Source organism: Symphalangus syndactylus, chromosome 12, assembly GCF_028878055.3.
Source record: "Symphalangus syndactylus isolate Jambi chromosome 12, NHGRI_mSymSyn1-v2.1_pri, whole genome shotgun sequence".
Classification (NCBI taxonomy): Eukaryota; Metazoa; Chordata; class Mammalia; order Primates; family Hylobatidae; genus Symphalangus; species Symphalangus syndactylus.
In genome coordinates, this window is record NC_072441.2 from 121,342,021 (window position 1) to 121,359,281 (window position 17,261).

Below are 17,261 nucleotides of genomic sequence, written 5' to 3' on the forward strand. Positions count from 1 at the left end.
CTCCAATGCCACACCTGGGGATGGTGGAAGGACTGAGAGTGTTCTTGTGGCACAAACTGTCTGTCAGGGTTTCTATGCCCCTTCCATGGTATAGAGTTGTAAGGATGCTGTTGCCAGCAAGGGATTGTATTTTCAGCCCATTAGGTTTGAGGTGAAGACATTAACTATTTCTTTCCAATGATGTGTGATCTGTGTCACTTCCAAGCTGGAGTGGTTAAGAAGTGGGCCATCTCTCTTTCCCTACTTACTAGCTGAAGGCGGTGGACTTCAAGGCTGTAAGGGAGGATGGAACCCAGATGGCAGAGGTCTGAGTCACTGAATCACCACTCATCAGCAGCAACTCTTGTACTGGTGAGCAAGAAATAGACTCTATCATTTAACTTCCTTAGGTTTGGGATTCAGTGTTAGATCAGAGGGCATTTCCCTAGTGTGTCCCCAGTTTCCTCACCTCTAGATGCTGGACTTTCATGGAGGTATCCAGAGCCTAGGGAAGACCTCAATCTTGACGTCAGGCTTGTAGAAGCACTGTGTAACTGAGACCTGCTGATTTACCTCAATCCAGTTGTTTGCAGTCTGTAATAGTCTTGGACAAGTGGCTTAAGTAGTTCAAGTGTCAACCCTTGCATACATAAAAATGACAATATTAATAATATCTAGCTCTGATGACAGGATGCATGGCTAGTGCTTAGTACAGAAATGTAGGAGTTGTTCCATACATGCCAATTGTTATATTAACACTTGATTTGGAAACACTGATGGCCTATCTTAGAGTCAGCTCTGATCTAGAATTCCAGGTGTTAGCTCAGGTTCTAAATACTGGGTGGTACTCAGTGTCATTCCTCAAATACTTTTGAGTAGGAAATCCTGACTGTTTTTCTTTATATTCATATGCAGTACCTCTGGCCACCAATTGAGTGGGGCTTTCTTTCACACCAAGCAATTCTTCAATTCTCTGTGGATGACAACTGGATGTCCTACAATTCAATTCAATCCCACACTATCAACCTGGGCTTAGTGCAGATCCCACAAGTTAGGGGCTCAGTCCCACAAGATTGCTCTCCCCCAACTTTCAGACACCAATTGCAAATGAGGGGTTACCCAAAACTTCTCTTCAACCTGGCTACAAATCTGAGGTTCCCATAAACCTCCCTCTTTAGGTTCAATCATTTGCTTAGAAAAGATCACATAACTCAGGAATGCAGATTATTACTAGATTCCTGGCTTACTGAAAAAGTATACAACTCAGAAACAGCCAGATGAAAGAAATGCATACGGCAAGGTATGGGGAAGGGGCACGGAGCTCCCACGTCCTCTCCAGCCAGCCAACTGCCCAGCGTCTCCGTGTGTTCAACAGCCTGGAAGCTAATTCAACCTCTTCCTTTTGGGATTTTATCTAGCCGTGATTGATTAAATCATTAGCCGTTGGTGATTAAACTTAATCTCCATCCCTTCTCCCCTCTTTGGATGTCAAAGAGGTGAGGCTGAAAATTTCAGCCCTCTAACCATATGGCTGGTTTCCCTTATAATCAGTCGCCAATCTTAGGGCTTTCCAAAAGTCACCTCCTTAATATAAGCTCAGGTGTGATTGAAGGAGCTTGCTATGAATAATAAAAAATGCTCCTTTCACCTTTGTCTCCCCTATCACTTAGGAAATCTTGAGGGTTTTAGGAGCTCTGTGCCAGTACCTGGGACAAAGACCAAACATAGTCGCCCTCTCTCTGTATGACTGTGTTCCTCATCCATGGATTCAACCAACCTCAGAAAAAATAAATAAAATAATAAATAAACAAATAAATAAATAAGTACACCTGAACTGAAACTGTGCATGATTTTTTTCTTGTCATTATACCATAATCAATATAGTATAACAATTACTTACATAGAACCTACATTGATTAAGGTATTGTAAGTAATCTGGAGATGATTTAAAGCATCCGGGAGGATGTGTGTAGGTTATATGCCAATACTACATCATTTTATATAAGGGACTTGAGCATCCTCAAATTTTGGTGTCCTCAGTGGGTTCCTGGAACCCATTCCTTATGGAAACTGAGGGATGACCATGCATACTACTTATTATAAACCACAATGTCATAACCTTCTTTTAGCTGGGATGAAAAGCTGGGCAGTGAACTAGAGTTTCTCTCACTCTTTTTCAGTCATAATTATTTTCTTCCTGCTTGCCTTCTGGCGTCAAATTATTGAGTCTCAGTTGTTGCTCAGCCCACTGCCCGGTTCTTAATGCAGACATGGGTCTCCCTAATGGAAATGTAATTTCTTTGGCTTCTTTTGAGGCACACTTACCAAACTGAGGAAGGTGGCAGTGTGCAAGAGGAAGGCAGAAACAGAGCATTAATATGGTATTTGTTCTTGGAATATCAACTTAACTCAAGGTTAACTAATGTCAAAATAAGTATGGACAGATTGTATTGTAGAGTAACATGCACACTTTATTTATTTATTTATTTATTTATTTATTTATTTATTTATTTACTTTGAATGATAAAACATGAGATTTGCTCTCCTTTGTCTAGGGCTGCTTCCTGGACAGTTGGAGAAATACTGCTCTAAAACCTGTAATGCCCCTTGCTGAAGCAGAGTGATTTTTGCTACCCATTTTGATGCTATAATTTAGATATCCATCTCACCTCACTGCACTCTCTTTACCTGGGACATTTTGGTGGTGTTATTTTATTTTCTCCTCTCCTCTGGAGTGGATAGTTTAGTAATTGAAAACAATTTAGGTGGGGAATACGATAGGGCAATCAGTCCTGGATAAAAGAGTAATTCTAGAATATTTGAGAAAAAATGCTCACATTTTTCCATTTGTCAAAAAAAAAAGTCAAAAACTTTACCCAACTCCTAATGAATATTAACAATAGGAATAGTCAGTATAATCAGTCTGATAAGGAATAAAATAAAATTGTACATTTACATATGAATTTACATATGAAACATTTGTCCTGGGAAAATTGGACTCAGTAGCAATAATTATTGCAAAAGAGAATGCACGACAGTTGAAGCTGTAATTGATAAGTCTCATGTGAACAAAAGCTAAGAATTGGTTTGGATGAAAATTGATTTTAGTAAAATAAACATACAAATAGAAAATAATGAAAATACTTAACCACATCAATAGGAATTGATCAAAGAAGTAACATGACTTAATAAATTTCCCTCTTGAAATATAATTAGTTTTGGAAAAATGCTGATTTTTGATTTTTTTATCGCTAAATCAATAAATTTCAAATTTTAGTGTTTATTTTTGTAATGTGAGGTAAAATTATTTCCAAGGATCAAAAATAGTGTCATTGAAATGATTTAATGGGTCAAAATGATGAGATCAAAATTAATCAAAACAGTGGGCCAAAGTATTCTGAACCTTTGGTTTGCATGTGGAAGTTTCCCAGTAAAAGTTAATTAATAACCAGAGTCCTCATGAGTGTCTCTGTGCCACCCACTATACAATGAAGTTCCCATGTAATATTTCATGAATCCTTTGGATAATCTGTGTGATAGATGTTAGCACCTCTCTTTTGCAGATATAGAAACTTTATGTCAGCCTGTTCATATAGCTCATCTGAAAAGACTCAGCTTTTTATGAGTCTGTCTCCTAAGCCTTCAATACATTTTACACCACTGCCACCCACCTACCAACCATTCTGGAATAGCTTGAAACCCTAGGGCATCATTTCATTCATTGCCTCAGTTCAGTTAAGTAAGTTGTGGTTGATTACACTACTGTTCCCAATAATTTGCTCCTATCCCTGTAGGAAGATTATATAATCATGTCTATTGCTATGTGACTTCTTGTAGACTCTCCTTGTGTGAGGAGTTTCCTTTCCTGCCTCAATGACATCTGCCTTGGTTGCCATGACTTACTTTGGCCAATAGAAAACAGGCAGCAATGACCTGTGCCAAACCCATGCAAAAACTTTAAGAGCAATTGCATGGTTTGTCATTGCTCATTTTCCCTCTACACAGGGTCTCTCAACCTCACTATTAACATTTTGGACCAGATAATTCTTTGTTGCTGGTGGAGATGGGGTCTGTCTTATGCATTGGAAGATGTTAAGCAGCATCCCTAGCCTGTACCCACTAGATGACAGCAGTATCCGTCTCTCAGTTGTGACTACCAAAAATGCCTGGAGACATTGATAAAATATCCCCTGGGAGGTGACATCATTTCTGGTTAAGAACCACTACTCTACCACAACAATGGTATGTCCCATAGAAGCTATTTCTTTATCCTCCATTCCAGGATTTTTTAAAAAATGTGGGGTGCCGACCCACAGCTACAGGTAACATGTATGAAAAATCAACCTTTTCTCTTGTCTTTGAGATTTTGGGGTTGGATGTTAGCACAACATAACCTAGTGAAAGCTGACTAATACAGACATGTAGAGGAAAGTGCAGGATACATTAGAGATGGTCATATCTTATTAATTTTTTAATTAGATGAACATGAAATATTTTAATAGATAATTGTTAAGATTATCAGCTTATGGCTGTTATTAGTATAAAAAGTCAGTATCAGTTAAATAGAAAACATAACATGTATTTATCTTGTATTATTCCTCCTAAATGGAGTTAATGAGTTGGGGAAATGACTGGTTTTCCATTTATATTTGGTTGGTTATTTGTCTCTTAGATTTTAATGGGGGCATGTTGGATCTGGGGAGCAAGGGTAGTGGGAACAAGAGCTCTTGGGGAATCTCTGGAAGATACTCCAGCAGTGGCAGAAGTGGGACTTTCCCTGACTGCTGCTGTTGGCTGGGCTACATTTCTTGGAGGCATTGGACCCTCACTCAATAGAGACTTTAGGAAAAATCCCAAGAAAGGTCTTTCCATTACTCCAGAGGAATCACTGAGTTGTACTTACCAGGAAAAGTCTGGTTTTGTCATGCTGGGAGTCAAATCATGGCATGTATTTATACCCTTCATGAAAAGGCAGTGAAGTATGCTGACCATGAGTGAGAGCTCTGGAAACGGGCAGTTCTTTTCCAGGCGAATGAGTCCAGGCGCTTGACTCTGTGCTTTGGTGTTTCCATCTAAAAATGGGGATCATAGAGGAGCTATATCACAGGTTTGTTGTTGAATTAAATGAGATAATAGATTTACATTGATGCTACACTGGACATGTGGTATGCGCTCAGTAAATGCTAGCTACTACTGTTACTAGTTGTAAATGGGGATGAAAATGGGCTAGATTTCTTGGAAGCATTGGGCCTTCACTCAAGACAGGAAAAGTCTGGTTTTGTCATGCTGGGAGTCAAATCATTTGAAAATGGGGATGATAGAGGCACCCACCTCACAGGACTGTTGTGAGGATTGAATCAATTAGTATACATGAAGTGGCCAGAACAGTGTGTAAGTAAAAATTTTTATTATTGCTAATACTATTACCATCTCAGGGAAATCACCACATTTTAAAATTCTAACGCAGTACCAAATTTAAAAAGCTGCTCTCATGTAAGTGTTTTCATACTAATGCCATGTGTTCTATATTTGAGTTGTAAAATACGTGATAATGCCACAGATGCATACGACATCTTTTTCCCTATAATAGCAAAGCTCTAAAACTCTTCACATACTACCCCTGTTTCTGCATATCAGTGTTTTTAATAAAGTCACATTCGAATATATGGCTTTCTTTCAGGACCAAAGTAAATGTCATAGGTGCCCACTGCTAATGTACACTTGAGTCTCTGGTATATTTATAGGAAGTGAGCACTGGCTATCTTTTATAAATGAGAAGATAGAATCTTAGAAAAGTGTTGGGCTGAAAAATAAGAGAATCTCAAGTGTGACCTGGAAGGGAACTTAGAGGTCTTCTATTCCAAAGTTCTCATTTTACAGATAGCTCAGAGAAGTTCATTAACTTGCCCAAGATCAGGCAGCTGTTGAATGGCAGAACAGGGGCAGAATTGTTTATTTGGTAGTAGAGTATTTGATTTATTGAGGCCGTCTGGACTGATGGAGCTGGAACTTTAAGCCAGCTTAGTGCTCCATCCAGCCCAGCTCTAAGGGGTCCCCTCATAGTCTAGGCAAGATGGCCAGTGGAGAGTTCAGGCACAGAGCAGCACCCAACCACCACCAAGCAATGCCACACAATCTGTTGGTCTTTGGGCACCTGAAGGACGTAGATAGAAGAATACTGTATGCAAAATTAAAAGACCCTAGACGCACCTCTGGCTCTATCTGCCCACCCCCACCACATTTACTGAGGCATAATCTACATATAGCAATCTTTTTTAGTACACAGTTCTTTGAGTTTTGACAAATGCATACGGTCATGCATCATCACCACAACCAAGATAGAGCATAGCCGTGTAAGCCCCAAATCTCTTTGTGCTTTTTCTATTCAACTATTTCCCCAACCTTCAGCTCTTAGTAACCACTGATCCATTCTCTGTCCTCAAGGCTTTGCCTTTTACAGAATGTCACAGAAATGGAATTGCACAGTTTGCAGCCCTTTAAGTCTGGCTTCTTTCACTTAGCATAATGCATTTGAAATTGTTTCTGGCTGTGTTCTTACTGTCTGCAGGTCTGTGGGTAAGTAGTTTAACCTCTTTCAGCCTCAGTGTCCTCATCTGTAAGATGGGCATTAACACTTGCTTTGCATTCATGTTGTTGTGGTTAGAAAGAATGCACACAAATGTGGATTAAGTAGGAGGAAATGCAGGTGTACAAATGTACTCATTATTTTTGTTATGAAGTTGCCTTTTGAAGAGATTCCAGGTACAAAGGCAATCCTAATTGAAGTATAAACCCTGCAGAGCCTTTGTTTGTCTGATGAGTGGGGAAGAACCCAGCATCACTGTTAAACTCTCCCCCAGCCAAAGGGCTCCACGAGCTAGTTCCAAGCCTCAAAATCTTACAGAAAACACTTACCCAATAGGGACTGTCACCAGGGAATGTAGATCTCTGGCATATTGCTTTCACCATACTGCTCCCCTGAGGTGTAGGGAAACTTAACCTGTCTATGACATACTTTGATCTATTTGGATGGAAAGTAGCTTTTAAAACATGACCATTAACACTGCTAATAATTTATAATGGTAATTGTATTCTGGAAAAAAAATGAATATCTGACATACGGAGCACCAAACAGTTCCACAAGAAGACAGGGCTTGTCTTGGCTCAAAACGCACAGGGAGGAGGGTGAAATCCAGATTTGCATTTCCTTCTGAGTGTTATGTGATTCTGAGTTATAGAACACATATGACCAACATATATGCCCTGGGCATTTTTGTCGGGATGTGGAACCTGGGAGGCCAGTGTTCGATACTGCCTTCCCATCCAATTGACAAATGGCTGGCAAACCAGCAAGACAGGTGAAGACAGTGCGTAGCCAGAGAAGGCAAAAAAGCTGGGCAGAGATTTAGGAGACCTGATGCTATGTCTGGCCCTGCCATTAATTGTGTGACTTTGTGCTTGTTCCCTTACCCATGAAAAAAGGGGGCTGTAGTAGATTACCCTGAAGGAATCACAAGTTACCCCCAAAAGATAGAGCCCGACTCCCATCTCTGAGCACCAGAGCCAGGGGAGCAGAAAGCAGCAACGCTGAGCCTCGGAGTGAAATCCTTCAGAGAAGCTCCCTGTTTCCAGCACTAGCTGAATAAGATTCCAATAAACATATTGCTGAAATGTTTGTTTCCGGGTGTCATTTTAGACTGCAAGTAGCTAAAACAGATCTGGCTTCTATATATAGATTCCGCATTTGGTTGTGTTCTGGGAGGCTTTTATTACTACGCTCCCTGGCTGGCTCCCAGCTGAGCTTTTCCTTCAAGGGATCAGATTTTGGAACCAGAAAGTCAAAGAGGATCAGTGACCATATTAAGGGGCATCTCTCTCTCTCTCTCTCTGTCTTGCTCTCGCTCTCTCTCTCGTTCTCTTTGCTAATGCTGTATACTGCAGGTGGATGCCAGCGTGGACTGGCTCCTCTCTTTGTGCAAAGACTCTTAATAATAATGATGACAAAGCTAATGAAAACTGACCAGCCCCACTATGGGAGTAAATATAAGCAAAACACTCCTGACGTCCTGGGCTTAAAGGAAACATCATATAATTTGGGTTGAAATGAAGTGCAGATGATCACAAACAGCCCAATCTTTAGATAAGAGGACCCAGGAACCTCTGTGGATAGAAATAAAGGAAGGGGCGGTGAAGAATGGGTTTCTTTGGGGGTGTGGGTGTCTGAATTTTACTCATGAATTCTCCAGGGGAAGATATGCTGGAAATGAAAGGTGAAAGAAAGAAGGTGGAGGTGGAAGTTGGAGGCAGAGATGCAGGGAGGGAAAGCGGAGGGAAGAGGAGTTCCCTTAAAGAGACAATGTTGAAGCCTTGCACTCGGGTTTTGTAAAACGTGTACAGTCACTAAGAGACAGTCCCCCTACTGTGTGTCCTTTGTTTTCTGTACATAAAACCTAACCTCAACCCCATGTTATAGTGTCTCCTCTCTTCACCTGCCTCTGAGATTTCTTTATGTTTAATCATCATGGATCTAACTGCCTTCCTGGTCTCCATATTTTTGTGCCTCACCATCTCTTTCTAGTTTTTCTTCCTCCCTGTTTCATTCTTCCCTCTTCTCTTCTCTACTTCTCTTTTCCAGCTCTTTCTCCTCCCAGAATCTTCTCTTTTTCCTAGTCCTCCTACCCTCCCCCTTCCATTTTACCCTTTCCTCCTCCATCTCTCCCCTCCCCCTCGCCTCACTCCCTTCCCCTTTCCCTCTTTCCCCACGCCTCCTTCTTTTTTCTCTTTTCTTCCCCCCTTACCCTTGCCTGTCCTTCTCCCCTTCTTTTCTCTCTCCCCTTTCCCATCTCCTCATCCCCTCTCCTCTCTCTCCTCGCTTTCCTCTTTTCGCTTTCCCTCCCTTTCCCTCTCCGTCCTGGTCCTTGTTTATCTGTAAGCTCCAATTTCTTGCCTTATAGATTTACCTGCACAACAAGACACCGCTCCTCTTGCGAAAAACTGTTTAAGAAATCCATATCCTCTCCCTTCATTCCTTGGGCATTTCAGAAATGATATTCCTCCCCCAACTACCCCCGTCAAAATAAAATGAATCCAGCCAGCTCCTGCTGTGTGTCCTTAAATCCATTCCCTCTAGCTTCGCTGGTTTGAAAGCCTGTACCCTAGAAGGGGCCTCCTGCATTTGCTGGCAACCCTGCTCAGTCTGATCGCCACAGATAGTGCTTTGGAGTGAAAAAAAGGGGGAAAAACCCTCTCCTTGGAGATTTCAAAACAGATTCGACCAGCTTTCAAGTCTGTGCACTTGCGGAGTGGCAGGGTTTGGGAAAGAGGGGTAGGGGACTTGGGGTGTGGGTGTTTGTCATAAACAAATAGCAACAGAATTTATGTCTATATAAATTTGGGTTTCCCTTGGCATGTCTAGTGTCTTTCTCCCTGGCATCGAGGGTGGGTGCTGTGCAAGCCTGACTTCCCTCACACTTTTGCTCGGGGGTGTGTATGTGTGATGGAATTGAGGAGGGGGTTGCTGTGTTTTTGATCTGATTCACTTGACAGATTATTTGAATCCAGCCCACCTTTCCGCACATGTCAAACAGATGGGATCATTGTTAAAAGCCTTGAGAGAGCCGAGGCTGAGCGGTGGGTAAGGCAGGGAGGGGGAAGAGAGGAGGGGGGCCGAGGGAGGGAGGGGGCACCTTCTAGTAGCTTTTTGTTTTTCACACATTGGAACTGACAGGAGTCCTTCTTCTCCGTGGTGGGGGGGTGTTGCGGGTATGGGGCTGATGAGGGGTGGGATGGAAAGGAGAGGGAGGTGGGGTGTTGGTGGGCAGGGTTATGATGTCACAGCAAAAGTTACAACAGGAGGAAAACACAGAAATGGTTCAACATTTTTTTTTTTTTTAACTTGGGACTGCCAAGAGCTGAAGGAGAGTGGTGAGCAAAGGAATGAAGGGAGAGAGAGAGAAACTAAACTGGAAGCTTGAGTTTTGTGTAGCTTCTTGAAACCTTATGAATGGATTACTAGAAGCTGAGAGCCAGGAGAGACCTATAGGGGATGCAAGATCCCTTACACATTAAAAGGGGGAGAAAAGCAGGCGGAATTCTTCTTCCTGGCTGTGTTATCCCTCCTTCCTGAAATGAATGGTAGGAAACCTTTTTCTGAGGGTTATGGGGTGGCATGCGGGAGGGGGAAGTTTACTTCTTTTCTTACCTGAGTATCTTCCCTTGACTTGAACTAAACCTCCTCTCTTCCTTCCTTCCTTTCTTTTCTGCTCTCTCTCTCTCTTTCTCTCTCTTTCTCCCCCCTGCTTTCCTGGTTTTCTCCATATCCCCCTCCCTAGAGCCCTAATCTTTATTCTTGAGCTGCTTCAGAAAGAGAGGGAGAGAGAGAGAAAACTGAGTCAAAAGTGAAGGGAAGGAAAAAGGGCAGTCTAGGATTGAGGGGTATCTGCTTAGTAATATCCATGTGCCTGAGTTGATATCTTCTTGGGGGACTTGCATCGAGGCTCCAGTGGATGCTACATAAGGAAACAGGACATGCTGGGGATGAGGTGTTTAAGATACAGCATTTAAAATGCAAACAAGTCAGTTCTTAGCTGGGGTAGAGGAGTTTAGAAGATGATGAGGAGACTCAAGGCAGAAGAGGCAGTGTGATCTTACTCCAGAGTATGTGGACTGCATGTTTTAGATGTGGGCAACACAAGCAGTGACTTTAAAAGTGTAAGTGATTTTTCTTATTATGTGAATGAAGGACCCAATGTATTTCTCCACTGTTTTGTACCACCTGTGGTCAGACATCCTTGTGTTAAGAATTCAGAACCATGCCGTGTGTTTGTCCATGTATACATGTGTGTATTTGTGTACATGCACATGCACTTAGGGGGTGGGGGCCCTTTGAGAAAGCCTTTATCTAGGCATCTAGGCAAACACTGCATAGGTTAAAATTATGACATTTTCTTCCCCATCCTTTCCATCCATTTCAAATCAATTGGAAACATGGTTGCTTGGGTCTAGCTGTTCATTTTTGTAAATTACTAATTTTGAACATCTCATTTGTTTATTTGCTCACTCAGCATACGGTCACTTTTAGTAACTTCAGATTGAGAAACTTCTGAGATAAAAAGAAGACCTATGTAGTATGAATTCATGGCATTTCCATTAAATACTTCTCACAGCAGGATACTTGATTTCTCCTTTCTCCCATGTCCGATTTAAAGTGAATTTAAGATATTGTTCTTTTAAATCCCAAATGATTGATCAAAGTATGAAAAAATACTTTGTTTTGTTTGTGACAAAACAAAAGGAAGATATAAGGGATCCCTAAAAGTGTGGGCTTATTAGGCAGTAGGTAGATCTGTTCACAGTAAGTGTGTGTATGTGTGTGTGTGAGAGAGAGAGAGAGAATACACACAGAGAAGAGTACTCCAAAACAGTATTGATTCTTTGCTATTGATTGTGTAGGCTGCGGCTGCTGAAAGAGAAAGCCCGAGATGTTTACTGGGGAAACCAAGAGTAGCGTCTGTCCCCTGTGCCTTGGTGAGGTGGGGAGGTTTTCAGGAGGAAGGAGGGGACAGGGAGGAGTAGGTGGAGTGATGCATTGAACTTACTAGCTTTGACATCATCATTGTCTTTAAATGAAAAACAAAAACAAAAACAAAAAACAAGAAGATATTTACAGGCAGAGAGAAAGGGAGCCAAGGGGAGTAGGAGAGACTGGAGAGAACAGGTCCCCTGAAGTATATGCTCTTCTTTTTGCTCTTTTCCTGATCTTCCCAGGAACCCACAAGACTCCCAGAAGGTAAAGTTAAGAGCTCCCAGACTCATAAGGTTATTAGAACAGCAAACTGGCACCCCAAAGAACTTTACGGAGACTTGCAACCTACCAACAAGTTGGATGAGGGATTAAAAGCTTTCAACAACCAACAACCCCAAGCATCAAACTGAAGGAAACATTCTAACCTTCACAGACAGACTGGAGGCTGGATGGGGACCTGGCTGAAGACATCTGGAGAATGAAAGTTAAGTACCAGCTTGGATTTTTGTTCCCCTAGATTATTTTTGCATTTTAAAATAAGAAGCATCAAATTGCGTGTCTCTGTGTAAAAGTTCTAGCAATTTGTTTTAAGGTGAACTTATTTTGGCTTAGGGACTACAAAAAGAGAAGGTAATTCCTAGGGAAGGAAGAAGAGAAAGAAATGAAAATTAGAAAATAAGATTATTTTGAATGACTTCAGGTAGCGAGGAGTGTGTGTTTGTGAGTGTGTATTTGAGAGACTTGGCTCATGCCTGTGGGTCTCTCTTCTAGTATCAGTGAGGGGAGGGATTATTGAAGAAGAAGGGGGAAAAAATAAGAAAGAAATCTGAGCTTTCTGGGAGGAAATTCAAAGGAACGAAGAGAAATTAACTTTGTTCTGCAAGGACTAAAATACAGCAAGAGGAAAGGGGTCAAGGGAGAAGCGTGCGGGAAGCACACATGCTGGGGAGGAATAGAAGCCACACTGGCAGAGCAGCCAGCACAGGTAGCCAGCAGAGGCATTCTTGGGGCTATTTGAAAAAGTTTGGTCTGTGGACAAAACAGTTTCCCTGGTGACTGCAAATCCATTGCTAGCTGCCTCTTTCTCGTCTGCCCATCACTCTGGTGTGGTACCCAGAAGTTGACTTCTGGTTCTGTAGAAAGAGCTAGGGGAGGTATGATGTGCTTAAAGATCCTACGAATAAGCCTGGCGATTTTGGCTGGGTGGGCACTTTGTTCTGCCAACTGTGAGCTGGGCTGGACACGCAAGAAATCCTTGGTTGAGAGGGAACACCTGAATCAGGTGCTGTTGGACGGAGAACGTTGTTGGCTGGGGGCCAAGGTTCGAAGACCCAGAGCTTCTCCACAGCATCACCTCTTTGGAGTCTACCCCAGTACGGCTGGGAACTACCTAAGGCCCTACCCTGTGGGGGAGCAAGAAATCCATCATACAGGACGCAGCAAACCAGACACTGAAGGAAATGCTGTGAGCCTTGTTCCCCGAGACCTGACTGAAAATCCAGCAGGACTGAGGGGTGCAGTTGAACAGCCAGCTGCCCCATGGGTAGGGGATAGTCCTATTGGGCAATCTGAGCTGCTGGGAGATGATGACGCTTATCTTGGCAATCAAAGATCCAAGGAGTCTCTAGGTGAGGCCGGGATTCAGAAAGGCTCAGCCATGGCTGCCACTACTACCACTGCCATTTTCACAACCCTGAACGAACCCAAACCAGACAGCCAAAGGAGGGGCTGGGCCAAGTCCAGGCAGCGTCGCCAAGTGTGGAAGAGGCGGGCGGAAGATGTGCGGGGAGACTCTGATATCTCTTCACATTTGCAACCTTGGCCCAAGCATTCCCTTAAACACAGGGTCAGAAAGAGTCCACCGGAGGAAAGCAACCAAAATGGTGGAGAGGGCTCCTACCGAGAAGCAGAGACCTTTAACTCCCAAGTAGGACTGCCCATCTTATACTTCTCTGGGAGGCGGGAGCGGCTGCTGCTGCGTCCAGAAGTGCTGGCTGAGATTCCCCGGGAGGCGTTCACAGTGGAAGCCTGGGTTAAACCGGAGGGAGGACAGAACAACCCAGCCATCATTGCAGGTAACAACCCTCTCCTGGGCTTTCTGAGATCCTGAGGGTATGGCTGGCTTTATTTCTGACGGGTTAGACATAGGGAGTGAGGATGGGAAGGGGACCCAACAGGAAAGCCAGAAAGAACTAGCCAGGCAGAGGGGGAAGGGCCTTTATTAATCAGCACAGCAGGATTCCAGACACCATCAAAAAGGAGATAATGATTCTAGCCATATCAGCCTCTGTACCTTGTATTGATCTCATGTCCTTCTATACATTGTGCTTGCACTTAGGAGACTTTAGCTCTCTTACCTCTCTTTAAAGGGATAGAGCTCCTTGGTTCTTTGCCAAAAGAGAAGGGGTATCACACTCCATTTCTGGTAGACCAATATGAGATACCCAGGCAACCTTGAAGACAGATGAGAATCCAAGGATCTGAGCAATGAGTCATGCCTGGGCTGGTCCAGGTGGTGAGGAAACAAGGCTGCTAGGTACACAGCCGTCAGGTCCTGCCTGGTTTCCTTTTCTCTGAATGCCCTGGATCTTGGCAGAAAGGTGCCCTCTGGTCCAGGTCCTGGAGGTCCCTCCACTTTGTCACAGCAATCGTGTGTCCAGCTTAGAAACAGTAGGGTCCACTGGAAAAAGTGAGCACTTACAAGCCAAGATCCCGACTTCTAGGCCTGCTGTTGTTGTAAGAAGGACCTAAAAAATGAAACCTTTTATAACTCCATGGGTTTGATCAGGAGCGCTTGTCTGGGAACATGACCCACATTTGTTTCCACTAAACACAGATCTTGCTTTTCATGGAAAGTCACCCAGAAGGGCAAAGAAAAATGAGGTTAAGAGTAACTGTTTCCTGTTGCCTTACTGGGAAAGTTGGAATGAAGCAAGGGGTAATGGATTAGACACGATATTTCATCATTTAGTACCTTATCCTTTTGAATTCCCCATGACAGAACCTAACACAAAGCAAGGTGCACAGTAGAACCATATAATCTGCTTAATTTGAATTATCCACAGTGCCCTTTCATGTTTTCCAGTCCCATTATATTGATGGGGAAACTGAGGCAATAAAAGGCATGCAAGGCAGGCTGGGAATAGAACTCCAGGCAGGACACTTGAATCGCTTGAAAATTTCCCGAATTAAGAAAAAATTCTCAGGTTACTGGATGCCTGCAAATAAGTTTCAGACTAGGGAAAGAAGTCGGCAAGGAGGGAGCCTCTTTCAAGGGGGTGTTGCTGGAACATCCCTTCCGGACACTCTGTCTCCCCCTCTTTGGCTGTGATTTCTCCTTCGGAAGCTGGGATTCCCAGACACAGAGCATTCTCAAGTCTTGTGGTTTTGCTGTATTTTATTTTTGGGTGGGAGAGGGCGTGGGGAAAGGGGAGAAATAAGGGTTGGGCTGTAAGTTAGGTGGGGGAAGAGAAAGAGTAGAAGGAAATCCTTATTCTGGGGCCAAAGGGAAGAAATAATGAGATGATTATCTGATCAGAGTTGGCAGCTCCACAATTTCTCCCAGATGACATCTTCTTGCTGCTTAATCTTGCTTCCTAGTACCCATCTGCCAGGGAAACTGTGTGCTTGCAGTCTAGACTAAGACCCACGACTCCGCTTACCCCTCCTCTTGCAGTAGCAACATAAAGACCGGGGATCAATTCCCTGGCTGAAAAAAATGAGAGAAAGATCCAATAGGAGTCTATGTGGGAGGCTCTAAGGGGCTACTGCTTTGTGTTACTAGAGGCCAAACCTGGGGAAACTTGACCCCTGTCCTGTCCCTCCTGTGTCCTGTCCCTCCTGTGTCCTGTCTGATGCTCTGCCCAGAGGAAAGCAGTGTCATGATTTGATTCCAGTTACAGCATTTCTTGTGGCACCTCCCCCATCCCCACCCCAGGACGTCTTTCTCCCTTGCCAACCTGTCCACCGCCTCCAACCGCTGCCAACACTGCCACAGCACACACTCAGATCCTTCTCTAAAGTGCCCGTCTGAACTCTTTTAACTGTAAGCATGTCAAATTGGGCAGGAAAGCTTTTGCAGACTGTCTAGCTTCTGAATTTTCCTTCTCTTCAAATCAAAGTGTCCCTTGTGGTGTACTGGTATTTCCCCCCTTAGGTCTACACCAGAAAGGTTGAGGGCAGGGAATGCCCAGGGCTATCTCATCTCCACTTACCACTCTATATTTTTCTTTAGATTTCTGTACATCAGAAAATATTCAGTAAAGATGTAGGGTAAAGGTCTGGGAAAGATGGAGGTTGGGAACATGGTTTCATTCTTCAGGATTCTAGCAACAGGGCTCCTGAGGGCTTGGGCATCCTTGTGTACTCACTGTGCTTAGCTGCTTACACTTCACCTATGCTCTCCATGCCTGAGAACCATAATGTTGCCAAAGGCATTTGCCCTAATCTACTCATGCCTGTGGACAGACCAGTCCATCTTCCTTCTCTTACCATACAGCACTCGCCCCTGAGCTGGTCATTGTCTATTCCTACGATGGTTGGCCTTCACCTATGCAGAATGACAATAGAATGATGTTCCTGGGAGCCACATACAATTCAGCAATTCTGCTGTTCCACTTGGAATGATCCGAGGTGCTGCGAGACTTGGCCCCTACACTTTTTTCAACAGCTCTCAAAGCGTAGCTTCTACCTACTCAACTTAAACCCAGTTTCCCAATCCTTAATCTACCCAATTTAGGGCATTTTTTCTTCCACAGAGACTTCAAGCAATGCAGCCATAGCAATTTATAGAGGAACATTCCCCTCCCCAGCCCCAGATGCGGGGGCCTTAGAGGATACTTTCTACACAGAACACTAGGTGGCAGTGTTGCTTCATTCAGAGGAGAGTAGGCAGCCACGTAGTGGAGAATGTCTCTGATTTCTTGGAGGACTGTCCTGCCCTGGCTCTGGGCTGTATGTATTTAATTGTCCTCTCCCAGAATGTTGTTCGTAGCCATCCCTTGGGGTCAGCTTTATGCAAGTGTTTTTTGCGGGGCTTATGTGAAAGGGCAAAAGTGACATTTTTGGGGTTGTGACTAACTTGCACTTTAGCAACTAGTGAAGAAAAGAAACTCAGCTAAAGTTTCCCCTCTCCCTCCCCCACTCCAAACTCCCACATTCTTCCAAAATAGAAAGTTGAATTCCAGAATGAATTGCCAGAATACATTTATTTAGAGTTGAGGACAACACGGAGCTCACAGGCTTTGGGTGCTGAATGTCTCTCTGGCCCTCAGAAGGGGAGACATGGTACCTGGGTCCCTGCAAGGTAGATCTTCTGAAGTGGCCTATTTCCCATAGCTGAGACAGAGCAACCAAGGTGTAGGAGAGGACTGTGTGCAACTGCTCCACTGTAGAGTCCTCTGGAAGAGTAGCTAGTCAGGGGCCTGGCAGCTCAGGGCCATGTGGCCACCTAGGAGTAGACTGAGGTCAGAAGCCCATTTGGTTGGGCCATTGGAACTGAGCACTGGACATAAGCCAAATTCTGTCCCATCCACGTGTGTAACTTTTAAGCTCCGGCACTCAACCTTGAAACCATCCTGTTCCTTTCCCTCCTTCCCAACTTCCTTTCCTCTCTTTCAACCCCAATATACACAAAAGAGAAGATTTTAATAGGTTCCTCCTCACCCATAATTGATTTCAAATGTTCCCTGAAGTTGCCCAGCCGAGTAACCACCTGCAGCTCCAAGTTGCAGGAGACTGAGTCACTAAGTCCATGGCA

At 43.7% G+C, this 17,261-nt stretch overlaps 1 protein-coding gene across 1 annotated transcript in view; it reads left to right on the forward strand.

Moving 5' to 3' along the window:
* The window catches only part of PAPPA2 (pappalysin 2), a 628,099-nt gene that overhangs the window by 319,175 nt on the left and 291,663 nt on the right, over nt 1-17,261 (forward strand). Inside the window, exon 9 of the mRNA XM_055255382.2 lies at nt 11,746-13,578. Coding sequence (XP_055111357.2) covers nt 12,660-13,578 — 919 coding nt within the window. The 5' untranslated portion in view covers nt 11,746-12,659. The remainder of the gene's footprint in view (nt 1-11,745; nt 13,579-17,261) is intronic.